General features: G+C 43.2%; 1 protein-coding gene across 3 annotated transcripts in view; it reads right to left on the bottom strand.

Annotated features, from left to right (window-relative positions):
* LOC144536204 (zinc finger MIZ domain-containing protein 1-like) overlaps positions 1–23246 on the bottom strand; it is a 110719-nt gene that overhangs the window by 26303 nt on the left and 61170 nt on the right. For all 3 annotated transcript variants that reach the window (XM_078279218.1, XM_078279219.1, XM_078279220.1), the window contains exons 3-5: positions 11789–11908; positions 6399–6512; positions 2749–2854 (exon numbers count right to left, since the gene is read on the bottom strand). In XM_078279218.1, coding sequence (XP_078135344.1) covers positions 2749–2854; positions 6399–6512; positions 11789–11857 — 289 coding nt within the window. In that variant the 5' untranslated portion in view covers positions 11858–11908. The remainder of the gene's footprint in view (positions 1–2748; positions 2855–6398; positions 6513–11788; positions 11909–23246) is intronic.

The following is a 23246-nucleotide window of genomic DNA, read 5'->3' as shown; positions in this document are numbered from 1 at the left end:
ATGAGTTTATCCACACCGAGCGAGTGATCTCCCTGCTTTGATGTTGCCACTCGCCCCACGTGCAATGCTTCGCCCTGCGGTAAAACAGTCCAAGTAATCACAGATTAATAGAGCAGGCTAATCTCAATCACAAAGAGGTCACTATGAGCAGACAGATGCCCCTCCCCCAGCATTGTGGGCCGCTTGCAAAAAGGCAAAAGGACTACAACTGGCCAATCCCCCTGAGTACATCTATTAAAGAGTACATTTCACTAAACCACACTTTGTGTAGAGTCAACATCTAAACCTCTAAACTGCTCACTTTGCTATAATTCAGGTACATATGCTGACTTATAAAATCAATAGGAGGTGATAATGAAGTTTTCCTCAGGCAAGAAGATACATGTTGTTGGTGTTATTAGGATCAAGGTCTACTTTTTGCCCTTCTAAGCTTTTTTTCTTACAAAGGAAATTAACAACCTAACGTCTTAAACTGTGGGAGGCATTACATGATGAATGCATTTGTCAAAGCTACAACCTGTTTCAGCTGTAAGTTTACTGTGAACATTGATTTCCTACTGTTGAAATCAGCTCTGCCCTCCCCTCAGTGCAATTTCCCCCTCAATTTTCTCCCATGTTCTGGAGAGGAATTTAGATGACATAACAGCAATGTAATAGCTCAACCACGCTGCATGTCAGAGCCAAGACAAGGTAGGCCTGGTTAAAACGGGACACCAAATCTGATTTACTTATTAGTGCTCATCTATTGACCCAACATCCTCTGTGGCAGATAGCCCCGCTCGTAACTACCAGAGATCTTGCCCCCTCCTGTCCACTTTGAACATAGATTTTCAGAGCAGATTACAAGATTTGACTGCGCAGGCCAGTGGTTATGAGAGTAAAGATTTGGCTTCAAATGCTCCCTGCACACTTTTTTCTGCTTATTCATTTTGAGGAAACTCCCAGGCTTTAGGTTACACAAGCCCCTTTGTGAGCAGAGATAAGCAACAAACATAAGGTGGAACAGTTTCAAGCTGTCTGTATCCAGAACAACAACAAAAAGCTTGTTATGCAACAAATGGCAGACTGTCGTATTAATGAAAAAAAATAAATAATCTAAAATAAATTGTATCACATCCAGGAAAAGTGTCAGATTTAGCTAAACAAATAATTGCAAGAATGTACAAGAACATTACGCACAGGACGCTGTATTCAATTAAACATAAAATTCACCTCATGTTATGTCCTCTACAGTCTACACAGACTTGATCTAGCTTCTCAGATTTGTTCCTCAGTGAACGGCAGACACTAACTCCTCTGTATCTCCTGTTGGATGGCTGACCTGCTGCCGCCATCCTGGCCCCTTCATGTGACTCACTCCCTTCCCCCGTCACTTGGCAACGGCCCCCGCAGGACATTGGGGAGTGGGTCCAGCCCCTGGGGCCCTGTGGGAGGGTCGTTTAAGAGCCTTCTCCCTTGGCTGCCAGAGAGGGCTTTCTCTCCGCTTTAACAACCTCCTCGACTGAGGCCTCCACTCTAAAGAGCTTTGTAGGAGAATGCCTCTTTAGTAGTTTCCATTGACTCTCTTTCTCTCTCTTTCTACAGGCCTCTCAAAATATTCATGCATACAGGTATATAATTGTCCATGAAATGCACTTTGGGATGCTGCCTAGACTGGAGTACTTGCTGGTTTCCAAATGACTACTGTTGCAGGGAATTATTCAGACAGTGAATCAATTGGCAGTCTTATCTAAGCCCATAAAGTAGGGCCTGAGATTTGATTTAGCATTAAGTAGAATTACAACATTTGGCAGTATAAGTTAATTGCAGGCAGAAAATGATTCCCCTCTCGTGGCTGACATAAGAGTGAATAAGAGTGACATTGCGTGATTTGAAGCCTCATATTACCACATATAAAACCATGGACGCCGTAAATCAGAAAAGCCAAACACAAGTGAAAATTCAAACAATATGTGGCTCTGACTTTCATGTCCTAGTAGACTTAAGATGGCTCAGTGGAGAGACCGAGCACACAGAAGCAACTGCACAACCCCACTTTCCTCATAACCCAAGACAGGTGGAACCCACAAATCAAAGTGTAAAGGAGCACAAAATATTCCTGTTATCTTCCGAGCTGCTGACAGCCGATACATCTTCATTCCCGTCCTGCTTCAGCATGCTTTTTCGCCAGCTTGATAACAACATTTAGCAGTATACATCTGTCCCAATAATCCATCATTGTATCAAGAGGACGGTGCTTTGTGAAAACAGGAACTCATTGTCACTGATAAAGTCGTTTTTTTGTCGCGTCTGAGAAATGGCGTTTTCTACTGTACGCACTTTTCTTAAATCTCCAGAGAAGAAACTGTAGCTGTAGTTCTCCATGTTGTGAACAAGTTTGGAAGTGAGATCCAAAATGAAGAAGTCAAAGTTTATGCAGATATTAGAGGGCAAAGGAAAATGTATTTTGTGTTACTATTTTTGTGGAAAACAAAAGAAAAAGATGGTTGGACTATTTACTGTATTAAGCAGAGAGCCATTTTTCTTTTAGTCTTTGCAAGATTCCGATAATCAACTTAAATACTTGAAATGTTGTCCAACACAATTAGGTTAAGAGTGCTTTTCTGGAGTATCTGGATCTTAAACAGTCTAGTAGAAATGGGTGGGTATCATGAAACGCTGCCAAGAATGCAGGCAGGAACTTTGAGCTCAAACAGGCCAGCATGTCCAGATGGCCTGAGACGGCGGTTGAGAAAACTCTGGTCTTACCTGCTGATTTTGGAGTGAACTTGTCCCTGTTGGCAGCGCACACGGCCAGGAGCCGGTAGCCCAGGTCCAAGTCGTAGCCCTGCTGTGCTGCTACGCGGCTGACCACCTGAACACAACGACAGCATGCAGCACTCAGTCAGGATAATGTCACATATTCTATTCCATTATTGTGTGAGGTTCATTCCTACTGAGGAAATAACTAAACGATACAGGGACTTAAGATAAAGCATTTTCTTAAAGACAGATACTGTATTTATTTCTGTTATTTCTTGGGAAAAACTCACACATCTGACATCACATAAATACTGTATCATACTGTAAGGCCACATATAGGTCAACAATAAAGATAAGACGTCAATGAATGCATTTTTGATTTGTGGATAAATGAACCAACAGAAAAAACATTTACGTTTTTGGAGCGTTTAGTAACTCAATTGATATTTTTTATCCTCCTATTCTATTCTATTCTCAGCTTTACAGAAGAGACAAGTAGAAAGTGCTCAGAAAGTGCAAACCTAGTTCCAAGGCTGTATTATTTTATTTTCAGAACAGAAAATGTTTTAAATGTTTAATCTTAAAAAGTGACAGACCATTGTAGAATATAAATTGGTTCATTCGAATGCAGAAGTTGATGAAAGAATATTAACAAAATGCCATCATATTTAATTTAATAAAAGTTTTGGAGATATCCTGCTAACTAACAAGAATTAATACAAAAGACAAATAAACAGGAATGGAAACATAATCTCATGACTGAAGTGATTATACTGCTCCGAAATGGGAGCAGTTTAAACTCATCAAAGGACTATTCATTTATCAAAAGGGATATTTTGTCTCGACATTTTCCCAGATTCTGGCTGTCACAGAAGAATAAAGTTTGGCAGCATCCTCCAGTTCAACTTAAAGGATAAAGTCACTACAAGTTTATCAGTTCCATATGAGTCAGTGGGCGAAATGTGGCCTCCGGTGCTGCGATGCCTACTGAGAGGAAACATTAAGAGAAACATCCACATGCCACAGGAGGTAATGTAAATCACCCTTATGTGGCACATGTTGCTTTGATTTACCATTGCCATTATCAGCTCAAAGAGACCCGCTCAAGACGTTAAGACCTTTAGGACATACTAAGGCCTGTGTGGACCAACATGCCTCACTAGAGACTAGAGATTCTTCTCCCTGCCTGGTTTTCATAGCCTCGATCCGAAGTTCAAGACAAGCCCTGAGGTAGCACAGCTGAACACTGCTCCCTGCACCATATCATTATCTCCTGTAAGTATAGTCTTGATGTGACACCAAAACAGAGTATGCATATCTGGCCTTTATTTATAGGAATCCTCCATTAAGAAGAAGATATACGAGTATAGGCTGTCTAATTAGAGTCTAAGCTTGTGAGGGACAATTTGCTAAATGGTAATTTTAGTGTAAGAAGTTACAACAAGTAGTTCTAATTTCAGCACTTAAATTGTACAGTCAGTGGAGTGTTGGTGGTGGATTGTCTTCCACATTAGGATGATTTCAAAGATAAATAATCTTGTTTTTTAAGCAACCTTTTCCTTGAAATGTTTTTAAGGTTGGATATGTTTAATAGTGGCCTGATCTTTCGGGTATTTTCTAAAAAAAGTTATTTTTTGCTTACCCCATTGGCAGACTGTACGGTACATAGCAAATATGCCTCAATGACAATATTTAGCTGTTTGTAGAAGATGTTTTTGTTTTTGCGGTGTAGCCACCTGTCTGACATCGCCACATGCCAACACTGAGGCAGCAGTGAGATACAAAAAATGCAGGCAACAGGGTGAAGTGTTTACCATTACAGTCTGAGTAATTTCACAATCACATCAGACTGTCTGTGCTCCCTCGCAGTGTGGTTCACGCTAAGGTCTATACAACCCATAAACTAAAAGGAAAAGCCTTGAGATTTTCACGGCAGGAAACAAATTGAATTGGCGAAATGGAGGAAAAGGCACCTGCTGCAGCACATTAAAGCAGTAACACAATCACTTAAATGGAGGGATGTGTCAGAGCAGTTTCACTGTGGTGCTCAAGTACAAATCTCTCGGGTTCCTTCGCTCGCTGTAGCCACGCTGGCTCGGCGGGGTTACAAATTGCATCCAACAGGAGCTATATGTATCTCTTATCTACTGCTGGAGGCGGTATGGAAATGAGCAAGTTAAAGCACAGAATGGCCCAAGGTGACAGGTGAGTGACACATCCGCAGTCCATCCATTGTTCTTCCTTACTGTCTGTTCTGGCTCTTGGCCCAAACTTTCCAGAAGACAGACAGCCCATCTCTTCATTTGGTAACTCTCCTGTCTGCATTGACACAGTATAATTCAGAAGAGTTTATTTTTTGATTATTTTTTGGGCATTTTCGCCTTTAATGGATAGGACAGCTATGAAACCTACCTCCTGTAGGTTTGAAGTACTTACTGTAATTAGGAATGGTTTGAGAAGTTTCTATGGACATTTTGTTTTGGAATCCATTGTAACTGCTGTAATTCCAAGATACTGTCCTTCATAGAGAAAACTGCAAACATTTCAGTGCCACCTTTTAGGGTTGCAAACTTTGAACCGGCCCGCATAAAAATTAAGGTTTACAATAAATAGTTGTGCACCAAACCAGAAAGACAGGAAACTTTTTAAACTGTAAATACGTGGCAGATTTGTCGACGTTGACACTTAAGAGTCAAAAGCTTCAAAAAAGGCATCAGAAAACAGAGAGAGAGAGAGAGTTTGCATATTCAGGCTATGAAACAGGTTGTTGTAAAAAACATTATTATTGTTTTGCTTGATTTGCTAAATTCTACGATTGCTAAGGAACTTTGTTCTGACTTTTTTGGGGGGTTTTGTAACTGTAAGTGAGAAAGCTCTATGAGAAATGCAACAATACAGCCAAAGATATTGGACTTTTTCTCTTAAATAAAAGCATGTCGATAAACCTTATATGTCTGGCCCTTGATGTGATTCTCATTTTTTCAGTCTGGCTCTTATTGACTCAATTGAGTTTGACACCCCTGTTTTAGGGCTTCAGAGGGTAAATGAGACACCTATGAGATTTTTGGTGGAGTATTCCCTTTAAATGTACATTAAACATGAGAAAGAGTAAAGGATTATTTAGGCAACAAGTGAATATTTACATCTTTCGACAGTTTAGTGTAAGATTGTGATTACTCTGATGCATTTTGGCCAATGCGTAACGTATGCGTTTACAGTATACGTCTCAAAACAGTCAAGTATTTTTCCCAAATGCCGTGGGATACCAATTATTGAATTAATCAAAAGCCCCTAGACATTGAAGTAAGGGAATTAAGGGCTTTGTAACTGTATTCTCTGATAAGCACTGATTGCTTTGTGGATTGAGGACGTTATTGCTTTCCTTTTCGTGTTCCAGTGTGCCGATCTCATGAGCCACAGCACAAACTGTAACTGAAGTCACTGAAAGGTGACTGAATCTCAGTAGTTTCTACAAGATGAAATACTTTTTATTTTTCAGTGACCTCAGTGAAGATCAGGCAGCTAAACATTAGTTCCCTCGTAACCCTGAGGGAGATATGGAAAGAGCCAATGCAGCATTTGTTTTAGCTGCCTTTTCATTGTCCTTGAACCTCCGAGTATGAGACTGCAAAACCAGGTCATGAGTGGCGACTTACCGTTAGGCATCCCATCAGGCTTTGCTCGAAGGGGCGCTGGAAGGCTCGGGGGTCACCACACCAGTCCAGCAACTCGGTTGCTGCTGTTTGGAAATTTGCTGGATTTTGTAAGTGCTGGAGGGGAAAAAAGGGAAAGATAGGGGAATAAGTTAGAGTCCAAGGACATTCAAGGATCACTACAAAGCAGAATAGAGATTTTTTTTTTATATCAAGTTACCCATTTATTAATTTATTGGTGAGTAAAATGGATCAATATACTATATCAAGATGTTAAGGCAGTGGATAAATACTGAATACATATTAGTCCTGGTCTGCTTTATTAAAAGTTGTGCATTGGCAATTTAGTCATTAGGTATTAAACACTAATACTAATCGACATAAACTATAAACTATTTGCTCATCTCCAAACATTCGGTTTCCTTTAATAAAAGGTTTGTACAAGTACTTTTAAAAATAAACTAAATTACTTCTATATCTACATCAGAAGATATGTGGAGGATATGATTGGACTTAGTTTGCTGCCTCCCTGAATCTTGGATAAAAGATGGAAAATTGACGGATGGATTGTGAGAGAGAAATTCCCTTGTCACAACAGGGGCCACGCCATAAACATAATGAATAATTAAAAGCACTCACATTGGCAGCATTTTTACGACCACATTTCCCAAAATTGATCTTATTACACTTTAGATCACTTGTGTTGTAGGTTTAAAGTATTAATGCACAGGGCTACAGGGGTATATGCCCATTAGAGTCATGCTGCTGCTTCACTCTCCCCAGGTTTCTGTAGCACTGCCTTGCCATTGAGTGCAATAAATCTCCCTGTATGGCTGCATGCATAGCCGAGGAAGCCCTTATTTCACCAGCCGGCCCTGAGCTGTACTGTGACTTTATCTGACAACAGACTCCTTGACCTACAGGTACCCCTTTATGGCATTCATTCCCCAACTGGAGCCAGCAGCCCACTCACTAACCCTGTTGTCTGTCTTGCTGTGTAGCAGCAAAATAAACTGCAAAAATGGTACACTCTGGGTCGCCCAACTGGACTCCCTATCAGTCATTCTTCTCTGAAAGCTTTGAAACCTTAATATGACTCACTTTATACATAGAAGAGCAGACACACCACCTCCACTTGGCACTAATCTTTTACCTTTGGAGAGATAATGCGCACAAGCCTTTGCAGTGCACTTGTACAAACCAGAAACAAATGGACTCCCACTCCATGGCATCAAAGGTAAATACAGAGGTTTGTTAGCTTAAAGTGAATGGCTGCCTTCTTAACAAGTCTGTGTGCTTTGATTTCACTGTCAGTGAGAAAAGAAGAAGAGGAAGTGACAGCAGTAAAGTCACTACATCGCAGTGCTTTTTGCTCGTTTGTTCTTTAGGGGGCAGCAGAGGTCAGGATTTGATAAGGCAGCTTTCATATCAATTTACAAAGCTGGCGTTTGATAAGGGGCCGGATGAAACCAGTCTTGTTTGTTTTATGTTCTGTCCAAGACTGTTCCCCACTCTACCTACGTGTCTTTGTTTTGGGAGACTAGGACGAGACGTAGTGGGGTTGCTGAGTATGTCAATTCTACTAGTGGATAAAGTCTCCTGGAGAAACACACATCCACAGATGCTAAATTTAGATGAGTCTGGAAGCTAGACAACACACGCAATCAGCGCACCAAGGATGGAAAGGGGGAGGAGAGAGAATATGTAGAGGGGAGGAGAAAAAAACACACCACCAACACTCGGGCTTGAAGTGATTACTGTTCTTTGCACTCAGAACAATTGGTCCCACCAGTGTGGCTGTCACATGGAGAGCTTGGCAATGCCACACCACAGATGTTCCCCCTACTCCGGCCAAAACCCACCAATCAAACCTAAACTAGTGGCCAAGAGACCCCTCACTCCCCCCTATCCTCGTCCCCTGGGTGAGAATGATCCTCCAACATTTACACTCCAGTAAAAGCTCTGCTCAGTTCGAGGGAAACAAAGACGTACAGGACTCGCAGTGTCCTGAGAATACAGCTTTCTTCAGATACAATCATCCTCTGTAGTCACGTCTGGAAACAATATGATCTGCACATCTGCAGCTAAACTGAATGTGACAGCGCACACAAACTGGCAAAGACTTTTCAAAATCACAGCTTTTGGTTATGCTGCTGTTGTTATTAAGCGATGCCCCAGAGCACTGAAAACATATTAATAGAGACAATTAACCCTGGAAAGAACACAGTCACAGACAGAAATAGCCAGTGCAGCAGCAGTACAGAGAGGGTTGTCTTCCAGATTATTTTGATTTATTGACGCTTACAGTTTGAGGAAGTGCTCCTGCCGCGAGAGGAGAGTTCATAGTTTCCGCCAAACCCCTGTACGAATCACTGAGTGGAGAGTCTGACAGCAAACTGGCTTCCCCACAGTGAGGCAAAAAATACGCTTTCTGAAATAGATACCAGCAGTATCACGGAGCCCATGTTCCCCAAAGTGTGCAATTTGAGGACGCGAGAGGAAAACAAACTGCCAGTGAGAACCTGTGTTTGGCGGTGAAATCAGATAACTGTTTTTATGTATCTTTTTTAAAACATCCTCGTCTGTTTGGAGGTTAAACAAGTGAATATATTTATTTTGCTGTTAAAAGTTGTTCCCTTGAGGTATTTAGCGCCACCTGCACACATAAGAAAACAAACACTATCTGTGTTGTTTACCTTTTCCATATTAAGTAAAAAGTCGGGGCAACAAATATTTCAGTATTGATTCATCTGCTGATCCTTTTTTTGATTGATCAATTAAGCTTTGAAATGTCCAAAATTAGTGAAAACTGGCTATTGCAATTCCTCCGTCATTAACCACCACTGTTTATCTAGTAGTAAGTATTCACCTACTTTCTTAACACTAATGTCAAACAATGCAGAAGTAAACTAGACAACACATTTGCAGATTTTAGATATCAAAACAATTGTATCGAGGTGAAAAAATAACCCTGTTTTCATAGTTTATGAACAGTTTGGTTAAGTTATTGTTTATAAATCACATTATTGCAATTTCACAACAGGACGGTAATTTAAAAATTACCACCGTAATGATTTCTGATTTAACTTTCAACCCGTGATTCAATCAGGCTGACAGATTCCAATTTCCTCTACTTTATCATCATGCTCAGCAGTAATTTATCATTTGAGCAACAAAATCAATTTGTTCCCCTGTCCGCTGCTCTGGCTGGGAGTATTCAGACAGACATGTCACATCTTCCAGAAAACAACAACACAATGAAGGAGGCTTCATTTATATTCCTGCTCCACGTCTGTACTGCCTTCGAGATGCCAAATTTCAGCATGTGCACACTTTCAATTAAAGCAAACAGCTGGATTGGTTTACAATATTTTCTTAATTATTTTAATGGCTTGGATATTGGACAATGGGGAGCAGGGGGAGAAGATAGTGAGTTAATTGTTCTGATCTCCCCTGATGATCATCTTTGTGTGCAGGGAGGAGAATGGACGGCCGGCTGAATGGGCTCACTGCTAGTCTAATTGGCAGGACATAAATGGTATTTATTATGCGGGTCTTCCAAACCCTGATTGTCTGCGGCACAAAGCTGCCTCTATTAGCATGGTGCTGGCTCTTACTGGTTGGTTTGAAATGACCCGGCGCTTAACCATTTATTAGATGGACTGGAGGCCTCCTTGTATGCCATGGATCTCTCTAATTGGCATGTTTACCCATGTGCTGCTTCCCCGGCCGCTAACATTGGGATGTGTTTGTTTAAATTTTTGCCTTGCGGGGATTAATACATTTAACCCCGCAGCATTTGAATTGTTTACACTTTTGTGTTAGATGGATTCAAATCCCTTTTCCTGTTCTGTTCCTTTACAGAATAATTCATTAGCTATTAGGAATACAGTGCATTAATAGAATCCAATTTCACCTCCCATACAACTAAAGGAGGGGACATTGAATATTTAATATCCTGCTGTGAAGGAGGTAACCAGACTGCAGACTGCTTGAGTGTTTACCTCTCTCTACTTTATTACTCAAGGACATCAAAGCTTGTCTCAACACATAGGGGCTTCCCTCTGTTTGCTCCCTAAACACTCGCCCTGTCTTGCTATCTGCCTCACCTTGTCTCTTTCTCTGTAATGGCTGGGAAGTCCCTGCCGAGGGTAAAACAATTTGCCTTGTCCACAATTGTGTTTAAGTGCAAGGCCCATACATTGTCCCAAAGGCTCTCTGATGTACTTTTCAGGAGGTGGACCTCAGCACGGAGCCCATGAACAAAATGGGCCGTCAGTTAAGAAAAGAGATCAAAGGGAGGGAGCCCTGTAGCCTGGGGTTACGCAAGTATGTCTGTTAATTCTGCCAGAGATTCTTCCCGCAGTAAACGGTGTGGAGATGAGAACAAAAGGACTTGCTGGGAGTCAGCACTGGTGGAGGAAGAAAGAAGGGTGATGATGGGGGAAGGAGGGGAGCCTCCGCTCTTTGACCCCAGTCAGTAACCTGAGTCACACCACAGTCCTGATAGTAAGAGTGAACAGATTAGTCACTTTACTGTGGCCAAACAGGAAAACTAGGGTGCATTCTGGCCATGCTGCGAGTGTGTGTACAGGCAAAAACTTAGAAAAGGGGGTGTAAGCTTCCTACTTTCCTACTAGCCAAACATCCCCAGAAGTCCCACAAATATGACAATTAAACATCTGTCCATATAAATTGCACTGGTGGAAAATCCATATCCCTGAAATGTCAACTTGTAACTAAGAAAACCTGTTTCAGCTTCCTGGCCATGTTTCTTGTTTTCAGTGAGATAGTTGGAAAGGTCCTCAGTTTGAAGGGTTATAAACTAACACTTAAACTCAATTTAAAAGATGAAATCATCCAAACCGGATTCATACGGATTAGAATTGCCAGTGGTTGTTAACATGCATCACATCTGTACCAAAATGTGGAAGAAGTAATATCCAACGCACCATCATGGCATTGTACGTACGCCTTCATTCTTTTGCTGCCATTCCTGCTGCCACTCCCCTCACCTGACACTACACTGACAAAAGCCCCATCTCCACCAAGCATCCCCCTGTAGCCTCTGATTCTAGGTTAGGTCAGACGAGGTCAGAGCCCTAATGCCAAATATCAACGCTGTACATAATCTTTGTTTTACACAACAATTCAACCTGCGGCTGACTGAAATTAAGTAAAAGTAGCAATACCACAGTGTATTTTTACACAGTACAAAAATAAAGTGCTGCAATTAAGTATCAACTTATTAAATTAAAAGTAATTCTATTTTTACATTAGTTTGTAAGCAGTATATTGTGCATGTTACAGGTAGAGCTGAGTCTGACTACTGCATTATACTTCTACTTACACCAATATGGCATATTGTCTCGGACAGCTGACACAACACTCACCTGTTTGATACACTGCAGACGGTCATTTGTCTGCTGTATGTGTCTGTCCATCGACGGAATCGAGTTCATGTTGATTGTCCCTCTTCGGCCTCTACCTGCCAGCCATTAAACTGGAGCGTTCTGCAACAGAAACACAGACACGAGTTAAAGCTCGCCTCTTCCCAGGGAAGCTGCCAATCCCATCACCACCAGGATATTGCAGTTTAGTGTGTACATCTGTGTTTGTGAGTGTGTGGTGCTGTGTGAACTGAGCAGGGAGATATTGATTTGGCAGGTGACAAGCACCTCAGAGAGCCCAAAGGATGACATTCCTCTCAGCTCCTTGACACCCTTAACAAGCCCTCGCAGTTGCCCCCGAACACTGCCATACACCTTCAGAGAGGACACACTGGATGGCTTAGAGACGATGTCTGACCATGTTTAAAACACCGCGAGGCGAAAATGAACAGAGGTGGAGAGACAGAGCCCGCCTCAGAAAACTGCATGAAACCCTTCCATCCTGGCCTGTGAGAACATTAACTTGGCATGTGGTTCTCTGTTTACATTACTTAGCCATTATGTAATCTTTGGTTAACAATTATCTGTACTCTAGGCCCAGACATGCTCTACATTTCATTTCTCCCTCCTCCTCCCACCGCTCTCCAGCTACATAAGAGTTCCTCTAACAAAACGCCTTACAGCGCACTATTGATTTTGGAGTAGCAGCTTATGGAAAACCTCTTCTTCTCTTTATCTTTTTTTCCAGAGAAATAATTTTTCACGGAAGGCAAACAATGGCGCTGGGATCTGACATGCTACATAACATTATCACAAGTTAAAAAGTATTACAAGCTACATTAAAGGTTATCAATTTTGCCCTTGGGGGTCTGATTTAATGTTGCATTCAACATCAAATAAATATGACACTCATGGTGTCGACTATAACTCATAGTGACCTGCAGATTCAAGTGGAGGGGGGAGTGAATTAACAAGCACATATATGGGTGGTGGTGGACAGCGTATCCCTCCATCTTCTCCCCCTTAACTCTTCCTTTATCTCATCCTGTCTCAGTCTTGCCTTCTTGCTACTGCAGGGACATCTCTTCCTGCGGCGCATCATCTCTCACTCAAACACTTGCCCCCATCACTCAGACCCCTCCCACCCCCACGCCATCTTTCTCCATTACCATCACACACTGAGAAATTTCACTGCACAAAGTACCGGTGAGATGAGGGAGAGAGAGAAAAAGGGAGAGAGAGAGGAGGTAGCATGCTGCACCATACTGATAATGCTCACTTAGGGGTCTCTAGCTGGATTTAACAGTAGGGCCAGTAATCTACTCCACTAGTCAGCTAAAGAGCTTTTATGCTACCTATTGGAGCTGCTCATGCCTGTACTTGAGAGGAGAGAATGGCACACTGGTGCATTCCTCTCCATAAATTAGAAAGCTCATAAAAAAAGAGAGTTCTTCCATTCCGACTCGCTTTGCAGATGGAAAGTATTTGTTTGTTGGCATTTTCAAAGTCACATAGACAGACATTTGAGACTTGAGGGAGGTCTGGGCTCACTATTTAACTATCTAACACCTTTATGACTTGGCAGGAGTTTGGGGTGTAAATGTGGTAATTTGAAGGCATTTGGGAGCAGGACTTAACAAACCTGAGTCAATATATTAGTTCTCTAATAACAAATATCCTGATTTCAAGCGACTTTCTGGGTAAAAAGATTAAAATACATTGAATACATGAATTCAAAATGCATTCACACCACCAGTACTAGCATATACAAATAAACATTTTTTTCAATGAAGACATCCTCAATGTCACACAAGAGAAAAAGCATCACACATAGGCAATGATATATGTTCATGCACTGACTTTCTTTAGCTACATCCATCTGGTGTTTGCTTCTATAACACTCCCCTCAGTCCCCTCTCTGTGCCAGCTGATAGTGAGCTGATCCTTGGCGAGGGATGGCCCTGGACCATCGTGCCCCTCAACCACCAGCAGGTGTCTCCCTGGCCCTTCAAAGGCCTGGCTAGTGGCACAAAGAAGGCGGAGCGGTATTGCTTTAAGCCTTTACAAGCTCTACAAATCCTCAGCTGCTGCTTCCTAACAGGGCCCACTCAGCCCGGCACTGCCTGTCTGACCTTGTGGTTATTGATGAACGAGTCGACCTGCTCTCTCTGTCTCTCTTCCCTTGGCTCTCTCTCTCTCCACTCTTTTTCTCTTGATGTCATCCCTCTTACCTCCAACAGTGAGTTAAAATGAGGGGAAAGAAAGAGGCAGGGCTGCCATTCACCACCCATGCTTTATTCTGTTAAACACACATTGTAATGATACTTATGACCTCCCCGCATTGAAAAGCCTGGGTATTTACATTTATTTTCTTCCCAAGATCATTTTTAACAGTATGAGATGGCAGCATTGGGGACTAATTTAATTTTCAGATATTCACTTGTTCTAATTAAACACTATTCCTTTGTTATATCTTTAATGACTAACAAGAGACAAATTAAAGATTAAACCCGCGATGCTGTAGAGATATGTCAACAGATGCAATTATGAGCCTTCACCCTATTTACAGGCTCTTTTCTATCTTACAGATGTTATCATTTATTATTTTCTCTGCGCCATTATCTAATGTGAACCTTTTTACCATGATTCAGCTAGTTACCCCAGAAGTGTGTGAGAGGAAATCAGTGCCGAGACATGCGTTACTTGAGCTTAATTTACTAAATTGCACGGAAGGCATTACGGCGTTACACAACAAGTTGAGAGCTGTGGATTCCTGCACAACAAAAGACACATGGGGGGGATTGGAGGTGGGATGGAGTGGGAGGGGAGAGGAGGGAGACCCACTTTCCTTCCCTATTCAAGGGGGAGCTAAAATATATGTATTGAGTGGGAGGTGTAATAAAACGAAACGGGTGAGGAGATGCAGGCTGGGAACAAATATGAAAAGCAGTGGAGGATGGCGGCAAGGTGATGGAGCACCACCGGAGGATTGGATGAAATTATCTCTTTATAATCAGGGGGCTTCTGCATGGCTGCCTCCTCCATTGCCCAGTGACAGATGAGGCCTACCTCTTCAAATGGGCTTTTCACACTGCTATCAGCCCACCTCTAGGGTAAAACAATGTTTTTCTTTCCCCCTGTACCACCACTTTAGAAGCTTTGTTTCCACACGGCACCCTGCGGAGGACACGATTGTCTCCCGTCAGGCTGTGTCCATGTTTGTCTCATTACGTGATCATGTTACATAAGTGTACCTTGAAAAGAGATGCAGATTTAAATTTGATGACAAAATTGTGCCACGGTGGAGACTGGAAGATGGTAACGCTAAATAATGTTGAATGAAGACACTAAAGTGGAACGTTATCTCCAGTAAGTAAGAGAGATTGCTTTTTGAACTGTCAGAATCTAAACATTATTTCAGACACCCAAAACCCAACCCTGCATCTTCAAAGAGAGTTTGTAGCCTGTTAATGTAACGTAGACTAGTTGTGCTCTGTAGGATGAAAACAGTCTGAGGGGGAGAAGAGTAGACAATTATTAGCTTTATCCCACCATCACAGCATAACAAATGGATCACGAACCCTCACCACTTTACACAGTCTCTCAGCTGAGCTGTCATGGCACAGGGAAGTAGTAAACAGATTTAATTTATTCATATAAATGGCTTGTGAACCAAAACAGTCAGGCTACTCTGGGGCCTGGCACAGTGCTGCTAAATGGATTTTTCTAGTTTATACAACTTGGGTCTTACGTTTTACGTAGTTTTGGCTATCATTATGATAATATAATTGTTAAGATCTGGGAACGTGTTGCCACAACAAAGTCCAACAGGGCAAGATAGTAAGAGGGTGGCTGCAGGAGTAGAAAGACAGCAGGCCGCGTTGGCCACCATGCCGACCACACGCACAGATCTTCTCAGCTTCCCCTTGAGTGCTGGACCGGCATCATGATACCATAACAACACCCTCAGTCACTCCTAATGTGCTTAACAACAACACTACAGGCAGGGTGTTACACCTCTGCAGAGCTGTGTGAAACACCTCCCTCAACCAATACACACATACACACACACACACACACACACACACACACACACACACACACACACACTGCACTAATCGAAAGCTCAAAGTACTGCTGACACTATTAAAACAAGGTGGCCTAAGCGGAGAAATCAGCATCACTCTCGGACCTCATGGGGACACTTTGAGACACGCTGCTCAAGGTGATCTGGTCCCCGTGTGTTGACTATTGTAGGTGAATTAGGCAATAAAGGGCTAATCAGCGCGATCACTGACTAGGGCTCGGCTGTTTGCGGCACTTGCTTAAGGGTGATAAAGATGAGGGAGGAGGAGGAGGAGGAAGCATATCTTCACCCCTATGATTTTAATGAGCTTTGATTCTGAGATATGTCTTGTTTTCTTCCGACTGTTGGCCCAGGCCGAGGTGAAAGCTCCCCTTTAATTATCTAAACATTGTAGAGACGCCGTTTTCTTGCTCTGAGGGAGGGGTGTTTAGTTTGGAGAGGGCAGCTCTAGGACTCCAGGTGTCTGCCTGGTTCTCTGCCTGGTAAGTGGCCAGGCAGGCAGCAAGGACAAAGCTGTGTTTTTGTTTGACGGAGGAAAAAGCAGAGAGGGTGGAAATGTGTACGAATCGGCGCCGCTTCCATTGTTGCTTTACAGAATGTGCCATAATCCTTGGCAGGCTCCATCCAGAGCTGGCATGGAGGATAATATGAGCTGCCTCCTGCCTGTCCCACCTCCCTGCTCTACCTCCCCTCAGCCCTTCTCCATCACCTCTTCCTCCCTTCCCCCATTTCTCTGCTGCACACACACACATATGGACACACAGCCACTCGAGTGTACACGCACACGCACACGCACACACACACACACACACACACACACACACACACACACACACACACACACACACGCTCACACCTCCCCACATGGCTTCTTAACAGGCTTGGGAATGGATTTATTTTATTTAATGTGGTTTGGTCTGTAGCTCCAGCGGCAACCATGAGCAAGGGTGGGCTCGCAGTTGTGCCACTCACTCACTCACACACACACACACACACACACACACACACACACACACACACACACACACACCAAGGAGCCCTGCTGCGTTGTCGCTGTTCACTGATCTCTCCCTCTTCCCCTCGGTCTTTCTCCATCTCCCATTCTCCCTCCAACTCACTTCACTCCCTCTCTCTGTCTCACGCAGACCCACATTCACTCCCTCCCTCCCGCCCTGCCCTCTCACTTTTTTTTCATGACAGCTCACATAAGCAAGCCTCCTGGATTCCTCCGGGAGCCCCACGTTCAGTACACAGAGATTGTTCAGCCATCAGGCACATCTGCAGCGTGATTAGAAAAGCAAAGGGAGCATGGTGGTGGGGGCAGGAGGGCAGGATGGTTGAAGCCCCCACCCTTGCTGCTACAACCCCCCCCAGCAGCAGCAGCAGAAGAAGAAAACAGAGCATTGGGGATCATAGAGGGGCCTAAGCAATATCTCCTCTCTAACCAAGTGTAACGTTTCACCAAGTCTCAGAGGCCGATCGCCGCCCGCGATGAAAAAAAAGAAAGGACAAAGGCAGATGGGGGCCAGTCTCTCTTCACCACCAAGCCCCCACCCTCCAACTCGCCTGGCTACCAGAGCAAGCAAAGGGAGAAAAGATGGTCCTACATCCCACATGCAAACATGAGGAGCATCGTTGTGGTTTCTCCCTCTCCTGTTTGCCCTCTAACGCCTCCTCCAAACAGCTACTCTTTTAATTTCCTTCCACCCTTACGCTAATAACAGGGGAGGGGAGTGTGTGTGTGTGTGTGTGTGTGTGTGTGTGGGGGGGGGGTCAAATCCCCCGGGGTACTGGAGGCAGCACAGATGAGCCACATGACTGTGTGTCGCCCCACCAAAAAAAGCAGAGCAGTGTGGAGCTAACAGCTAGCCAGCTAGCCCCGTGCTCTCTGGTGCTCTATCAGCCTCACTGCTCGCTGCCAAGCTCCCCTCTCTGCTCTGCAATCCTTCAGGAATTTTCGAGGCATGTGATGATGATGATGATGATGATGAAACCAGCGAGCCAAAGTGTAAACCTGCACTGACTGTTGCAATATGAGGTGAATTTGCACACAATATCTCACAAAGAAAGCCATCACGACAACCCTCAGCCCCTAGAAACACTTGGCCTTAAAAATTCCCTTTGATTGTGAGCACAGAGGAAAAGTCAAAGAGTCATTTTATTTCCATTTCGGTGAGTGATATTGTTGCCATGTAGGTGCGGACGCTGCTTTAGACAACTTGTGAGCGAGTGTTTCTCCACCCCCCCTTTCCTTTCTCTGCTTTCTTTTTTTTCTTGCCAGTCTCTGGGTTTATTATGCATTCAGCTCATGTGTCCCTCCTGTGAGTGGCTGTTCATTTTCCACATACCACGCTTAATCCGGCCAGCTAAAACTTTGAAATAGCGGGAGCTGCAGACGCAGCCGCTACCCAGGAGGAGCCATTATGAGGTCTGGGAGAGAGAGACTGATAGCACTGGGGGGAGGAGTGACAGGCGGGCTGCAAGATGGAATGGAAAGGAATTCAAAGAAGGCTGAAAGCAGAACACGAGGGTGTGCATGTTTGTGTGTTCACTGTCTTGCAAGTATGTACAGTGTGCAGGCAGTGGTGATGTGTCAGGGGCAATTGTGTGTGTGTGTGTGTTTTCTGGCTTGTGTGTGTGTTCGATGGGGTTATTGGTGGGCAGGGGGATGGACCTGCTTGTCTCTTTATTGTGCCAGTGACCTTTGGCCTTTTGTGACTGAGTGAATGGGAGGAGAGAGACGCAGAGAGTGAGAGGGAGAGTTTTTAAATAGTGCATGAGCTCAACCTGTCAGACACTGATGGACAGCAGCAACATGAGCTTTCTGTTTCACCGAGGACGCCTGCGAAGACATACCATCAAACTGTCTGCCAGCAATCATAATGACTACTAACATCTCTATTTTAAAATGTCACAAGTAGAGTTTCTGTATCTTGGCTTACTGTCATCATCTATCATCTATCTATTATTGTTTTGATCTGTCAGGTAATTGTTTAATCTATATCATGTCTAAAACAAATATATTAAAACAAGATTAGAATTAACAGTTTTCCTCTTACAAATGAAAGGTTGAATTCATAAGCAATCAAATACACCACTGCTAAATTCAAAACACTCAGGGTTTTTTGCTGTTACAGCCTTATTTGGTCTGGTATGACCAGTAGCTTATGGTGGCTAATGTTAGCAAACTTTAGCTCGATGTACTGTAGCTGTGTAATGGACGTTATAGAGTCTGCTACTGGGACCAATGTTCAGCCAAAGTTACAAAGTCTCACTTTAAATGAATGTTTCATTATAAAAAATGAGTTGTCAATATTTCTCTTGATCAACTAATCAATCAGCTTTCAGGAGATTCATATTCCATTAACTTTGCTCATACCACAGGAGCAAATTCCCACAATGTCCACTCTTTTCATTAACTTGTGTCTAAACTTTGAATCCTCTCCTACACTCCACAGACCTGCATTAGGATCCTCTAACTGGCATGGCTCATAAAGCTTCAAATATCAGCAGATTGTTTGATAACCTTGCTGAGCGGACGGATTCTGTGTTAACAGCTTGCTCGTATCTGCAGCCACCGGTCCCTCCAGGGAGAACCCTCTCATTCCACAAATGTGCTCAATTAAAAAGAGCAGAGTGCTTAGAGAGGGGCAGCGAGGGGCCATTCCCTGCGCCTGTTTGATCTGGATTTCCTAATTGGTCAATGACAACACATTACCAGACAGGCGGATGCTTGATCCGCAGAGAGGAGGCTTTTGACTGCAGCGCTTTGGCCTCTCTTCCCTTCCCTTCCCTTCCCTTCCCCTTAATACACCCACCGCCCTACAGGCCCCGTCCGTGACCAGGCAGAGTGTGTCTGTAATCAAGTGTGTGTATATGTAAAGGAGGGGTGGGGTGATTTAGAGGTTAGGTAGCACAGGCTGCTGTATATCTGTGTCACAAATCCTCCTTGTGGAGCCATGGGACACACACACACACACACACACACACACACACACACACACACACACACACACACACACACAAGCATGTGATGAATTCCACGCAACAGACAGACCTCTACCTCCCGTCCTCGGCCTCTGATCGGGTCCACACCTCGCCGCTTGCATCGCTCTAATTTGCCAGAGATTGCGGGCAGCCATGTTTTGATTGCCATTGTGTCAATGAATCGGGAAGACTCTCATCTCACATGTGGCTGTGAAGAATGCCAATGCGTGTGGGGAGAAAAATGAGATTCTCCAGGGGAGTAGACTTAGCAGACTCCTCAATTAAACAGTGAAGACATTTATTCAATATTTTATTTTGTGCACATCTTCGTGGAGGCCACCTGAATTATTTAATTCAATGTATATTATTTCACCCATCCTACTGTGTGATGCTTTGTGAAGTTGCTAAAGCATAACAAAAAACGGAAGGCAAGCCAAAGAGCATGCAAGTAGTCTCAGTGATGTGGATCACATGTTTGTAGAACAGTATGTCTCATTTTATATAATCTTACAGCGAGCTAAAAATAGCATCCATGAATATTGAATGCTAGGACAGAGGAGGCGTTATGCAATTCAAGACTTACGCTGTCAAATGGAGCGATAACAGCCCCGTCCTCTCACACTCATATATACACAAAAAACATCACATAATCTCTTTCATACACGCTAAAGAAAAGAAATGGCTTGCACAAATGCTTTATAATGTGAAGAGCTGTTTATTTATACCATTGTGTGTCATCAAAGGGTTCTTTAAGCTTATTTGAACATCCAAACTGACACGTCACTCAATAAATTAAGCAATGGTGAGCTAGAGAGGTTTGTTTCGCCATGTCATTTTTATTCTAGTATATACTGTATATCCAATATGTAACTGTATAAAGCAGAGAAAAGCAGCAAATTCTTAAATTTGAGATGCTGAAACCAGCAAATATTTGGCAAATGATGATTAATGAGCAATTAATGACCGACTAATCCCTTTGAAGTTTAAGCGCACGTTAACCTTACTATTGAAGAGAGGACCTTTCTACCTGTGGATCGATGCCTTGTATAATATTGTTATTTGTATGTCCATGGATATTATTTAGCTACAACCCATCTCTAGCTGCTGGCAAACAACAGAGCTCCACATCATCCATCAGGGAAGTTGAGATAGCTTGACAGGTGAACATAAACAATGCTGCCTGCAGTAGCATTTCTAGAAGTGTATGGGACGCACGCACGCATGCACACACACACACACACACACACACACACACACACACACACACACACACAGCTAAAGACACACACATAAACAGACAGACCGACAGAGAGGGAAAGTGTGAGAGGCAGAGAGACACTGAGGGAGAGAAAGAATGACGTACTGGATCAGAGAGGAGGAAATGAATGCTGCAGAAAACGGGAAAAGATGAGAAATTCCGTATACTCCTGTTTTAGCCCTCGAAAACTGCTGAACCATCAGCAATTACAGGCTGGCTGGGTCATGAATCGCTCTCTGCAGTGGTCTGCTCTCTCTCTGCTGGGTGATACTGCAGAGGTGTGCGGCCTTTTAGTTACCTGGCCGGCAACAAATACACATAAAAAAACAACATGACGCTGCTGCATGATCGCTGACTATTGTTAATACTCTTCCAAATCAAATTGACACTTTGCATCTTCTTTTCCATGACTGCGAAGTTTACGCTGTCAGGAGCGAGCTGATATGCAAAGCATATGTTGTTTTTACAGACGCACAGGTGAGCGTGATCCATGAGCAGCAGACCGTACGGGCTGTCACAGTGATACAGTACAAGCAGCCATGGGACAAAGGCGAGGGGAGCGCATGCACATACGTCAGGACACAAGTAGAAAGTGCTGAGCATATAATTAGCTAATCCAGTAGAAAGCACAGATAGGCAGTCACTTAATTAAAATGATTAATTAAGGGCAATAAAAAAACGTCCTTCTTTCAAAACTGCTGTCTATAATTACAAGTGTGTCTGTCTTCTCTGTGGCAGAGGGCTTCAATACGTGTGTACGTTTGCATGTGAATGTGTTTGTGTGCACGCGCGTGATTGGTGTATCTCGATGAGGAGGAGGGAGAGAAGTCAGTTTCTGCGGCTCATTCAGCGTTAGGATCCTCGACTAATGAGATTAGTCAATAATGGATTGAAAGCAAGCAGCTTCCCCTCCCCGATACAATGGCCAGAGAGGCTGCCCTGTCAGCGACACATCCTCCACTGGTCGATACTCTCTCTCACACACACACTCACACTCACACACACACACACACACACACACACACACACACACACACACTTAGAAACACATCCAAACAACAGGGGCGACCTTTTTAACATACAAATTGTGTTTTAATATCGAGCGGCGCCTGTTTGAGACAGTGCTACGTGCCTTGCAGGCCGCAGACAATTTCTCTGGGATTTAAATTCAAATTGGGAGTATATCTAGTCTTGATCTACAGAAAAAATGGATATTGTAGACGTCATGCAGGGACTTTTTGAAAACCCTAGATCTCTTTCATCACATGAATGAACGTTTCGCAGAAAACACCAAGAGAAAAGAGTCCCGCTCGATCCTCCACCCAGGAAGGACAAACAAGTCTTGAGAGTTGAGAACTATTCTCTTGTCAGATAAAGAAAGACATCAAACAGGCTTTAAGGCCAGCTACAGCATAAACAGAGCTCTTTTCAAACGTGTGAACAACCTGTTTGCAAGGTGAAAAATAAGCCTTGCACAAACAAGACGCAGCAGTGTGCAGAACCTTAATGCATTTACAATAGTAAGTCTTAAGAGCAGCTTTAAATCACCAAAAAACACCAGAACTCAATTGCTTTCTTGTATTCATGTTGGAGATCAGAAATCTGCTGTTGTAATTTGCTCTGAATGACACTAGCAGTCTCTAAGTGCCATAGCCTTTTCTTGCCCTGGGTTTCGACTGTCTGGCTGTCCTCTGATTGGTAGAGCTTGTTGTGGCTGCACACAGCCTGAGCAGAAGACCTGCAAATATTACTCAGGGCTGGAAAAACACGATATAAGATAAGGCAGTAAATGACTATTTAAGTCAACATTATCTATTGTTGAGTGCTCTATTAACAAAACTAAATACAAACTGAATACAGTAAGTAGCAAGAGTAAGTAAGACGACTGCATAAGAGTGACGCATTCATATCACAGAAATTTGCATATAATTTTAAAATCTTTTGACTACCATTGTTATGGAAAGCATGATAAACAATGTTATCATTATGTGTAATTTGCTCGGTTGATATAAATGTATATAAATGCAGGAAACAATATTCAGTGTTAAGCAAACCCACACACCCTTGTCTGCAAGTGTCTATGTCAGATCCTGTTTAACCCAGTAACATCCAGATTGGCTTGTATGACA

This window comes from Sander vitreus, chromosome 21 (genome assembly GCF_031162955.1).
Source record: "Sander vitreus isolate 19-12246 chromosome 21, sanVit1, whole genome shotgun sequence".
In the NCBI taxonomy this organism is placed as follows: Eukaryota; Metazoa; Chordata; class Actinopteri; order Perciformes; family Percidae; genus Sander; species Sander vitreus.
The sequence above is the reverse complement of the archived record's forward strand: the minus strand, read 5'-3'. Positions and strand labels throughout refer to the sequence as shown.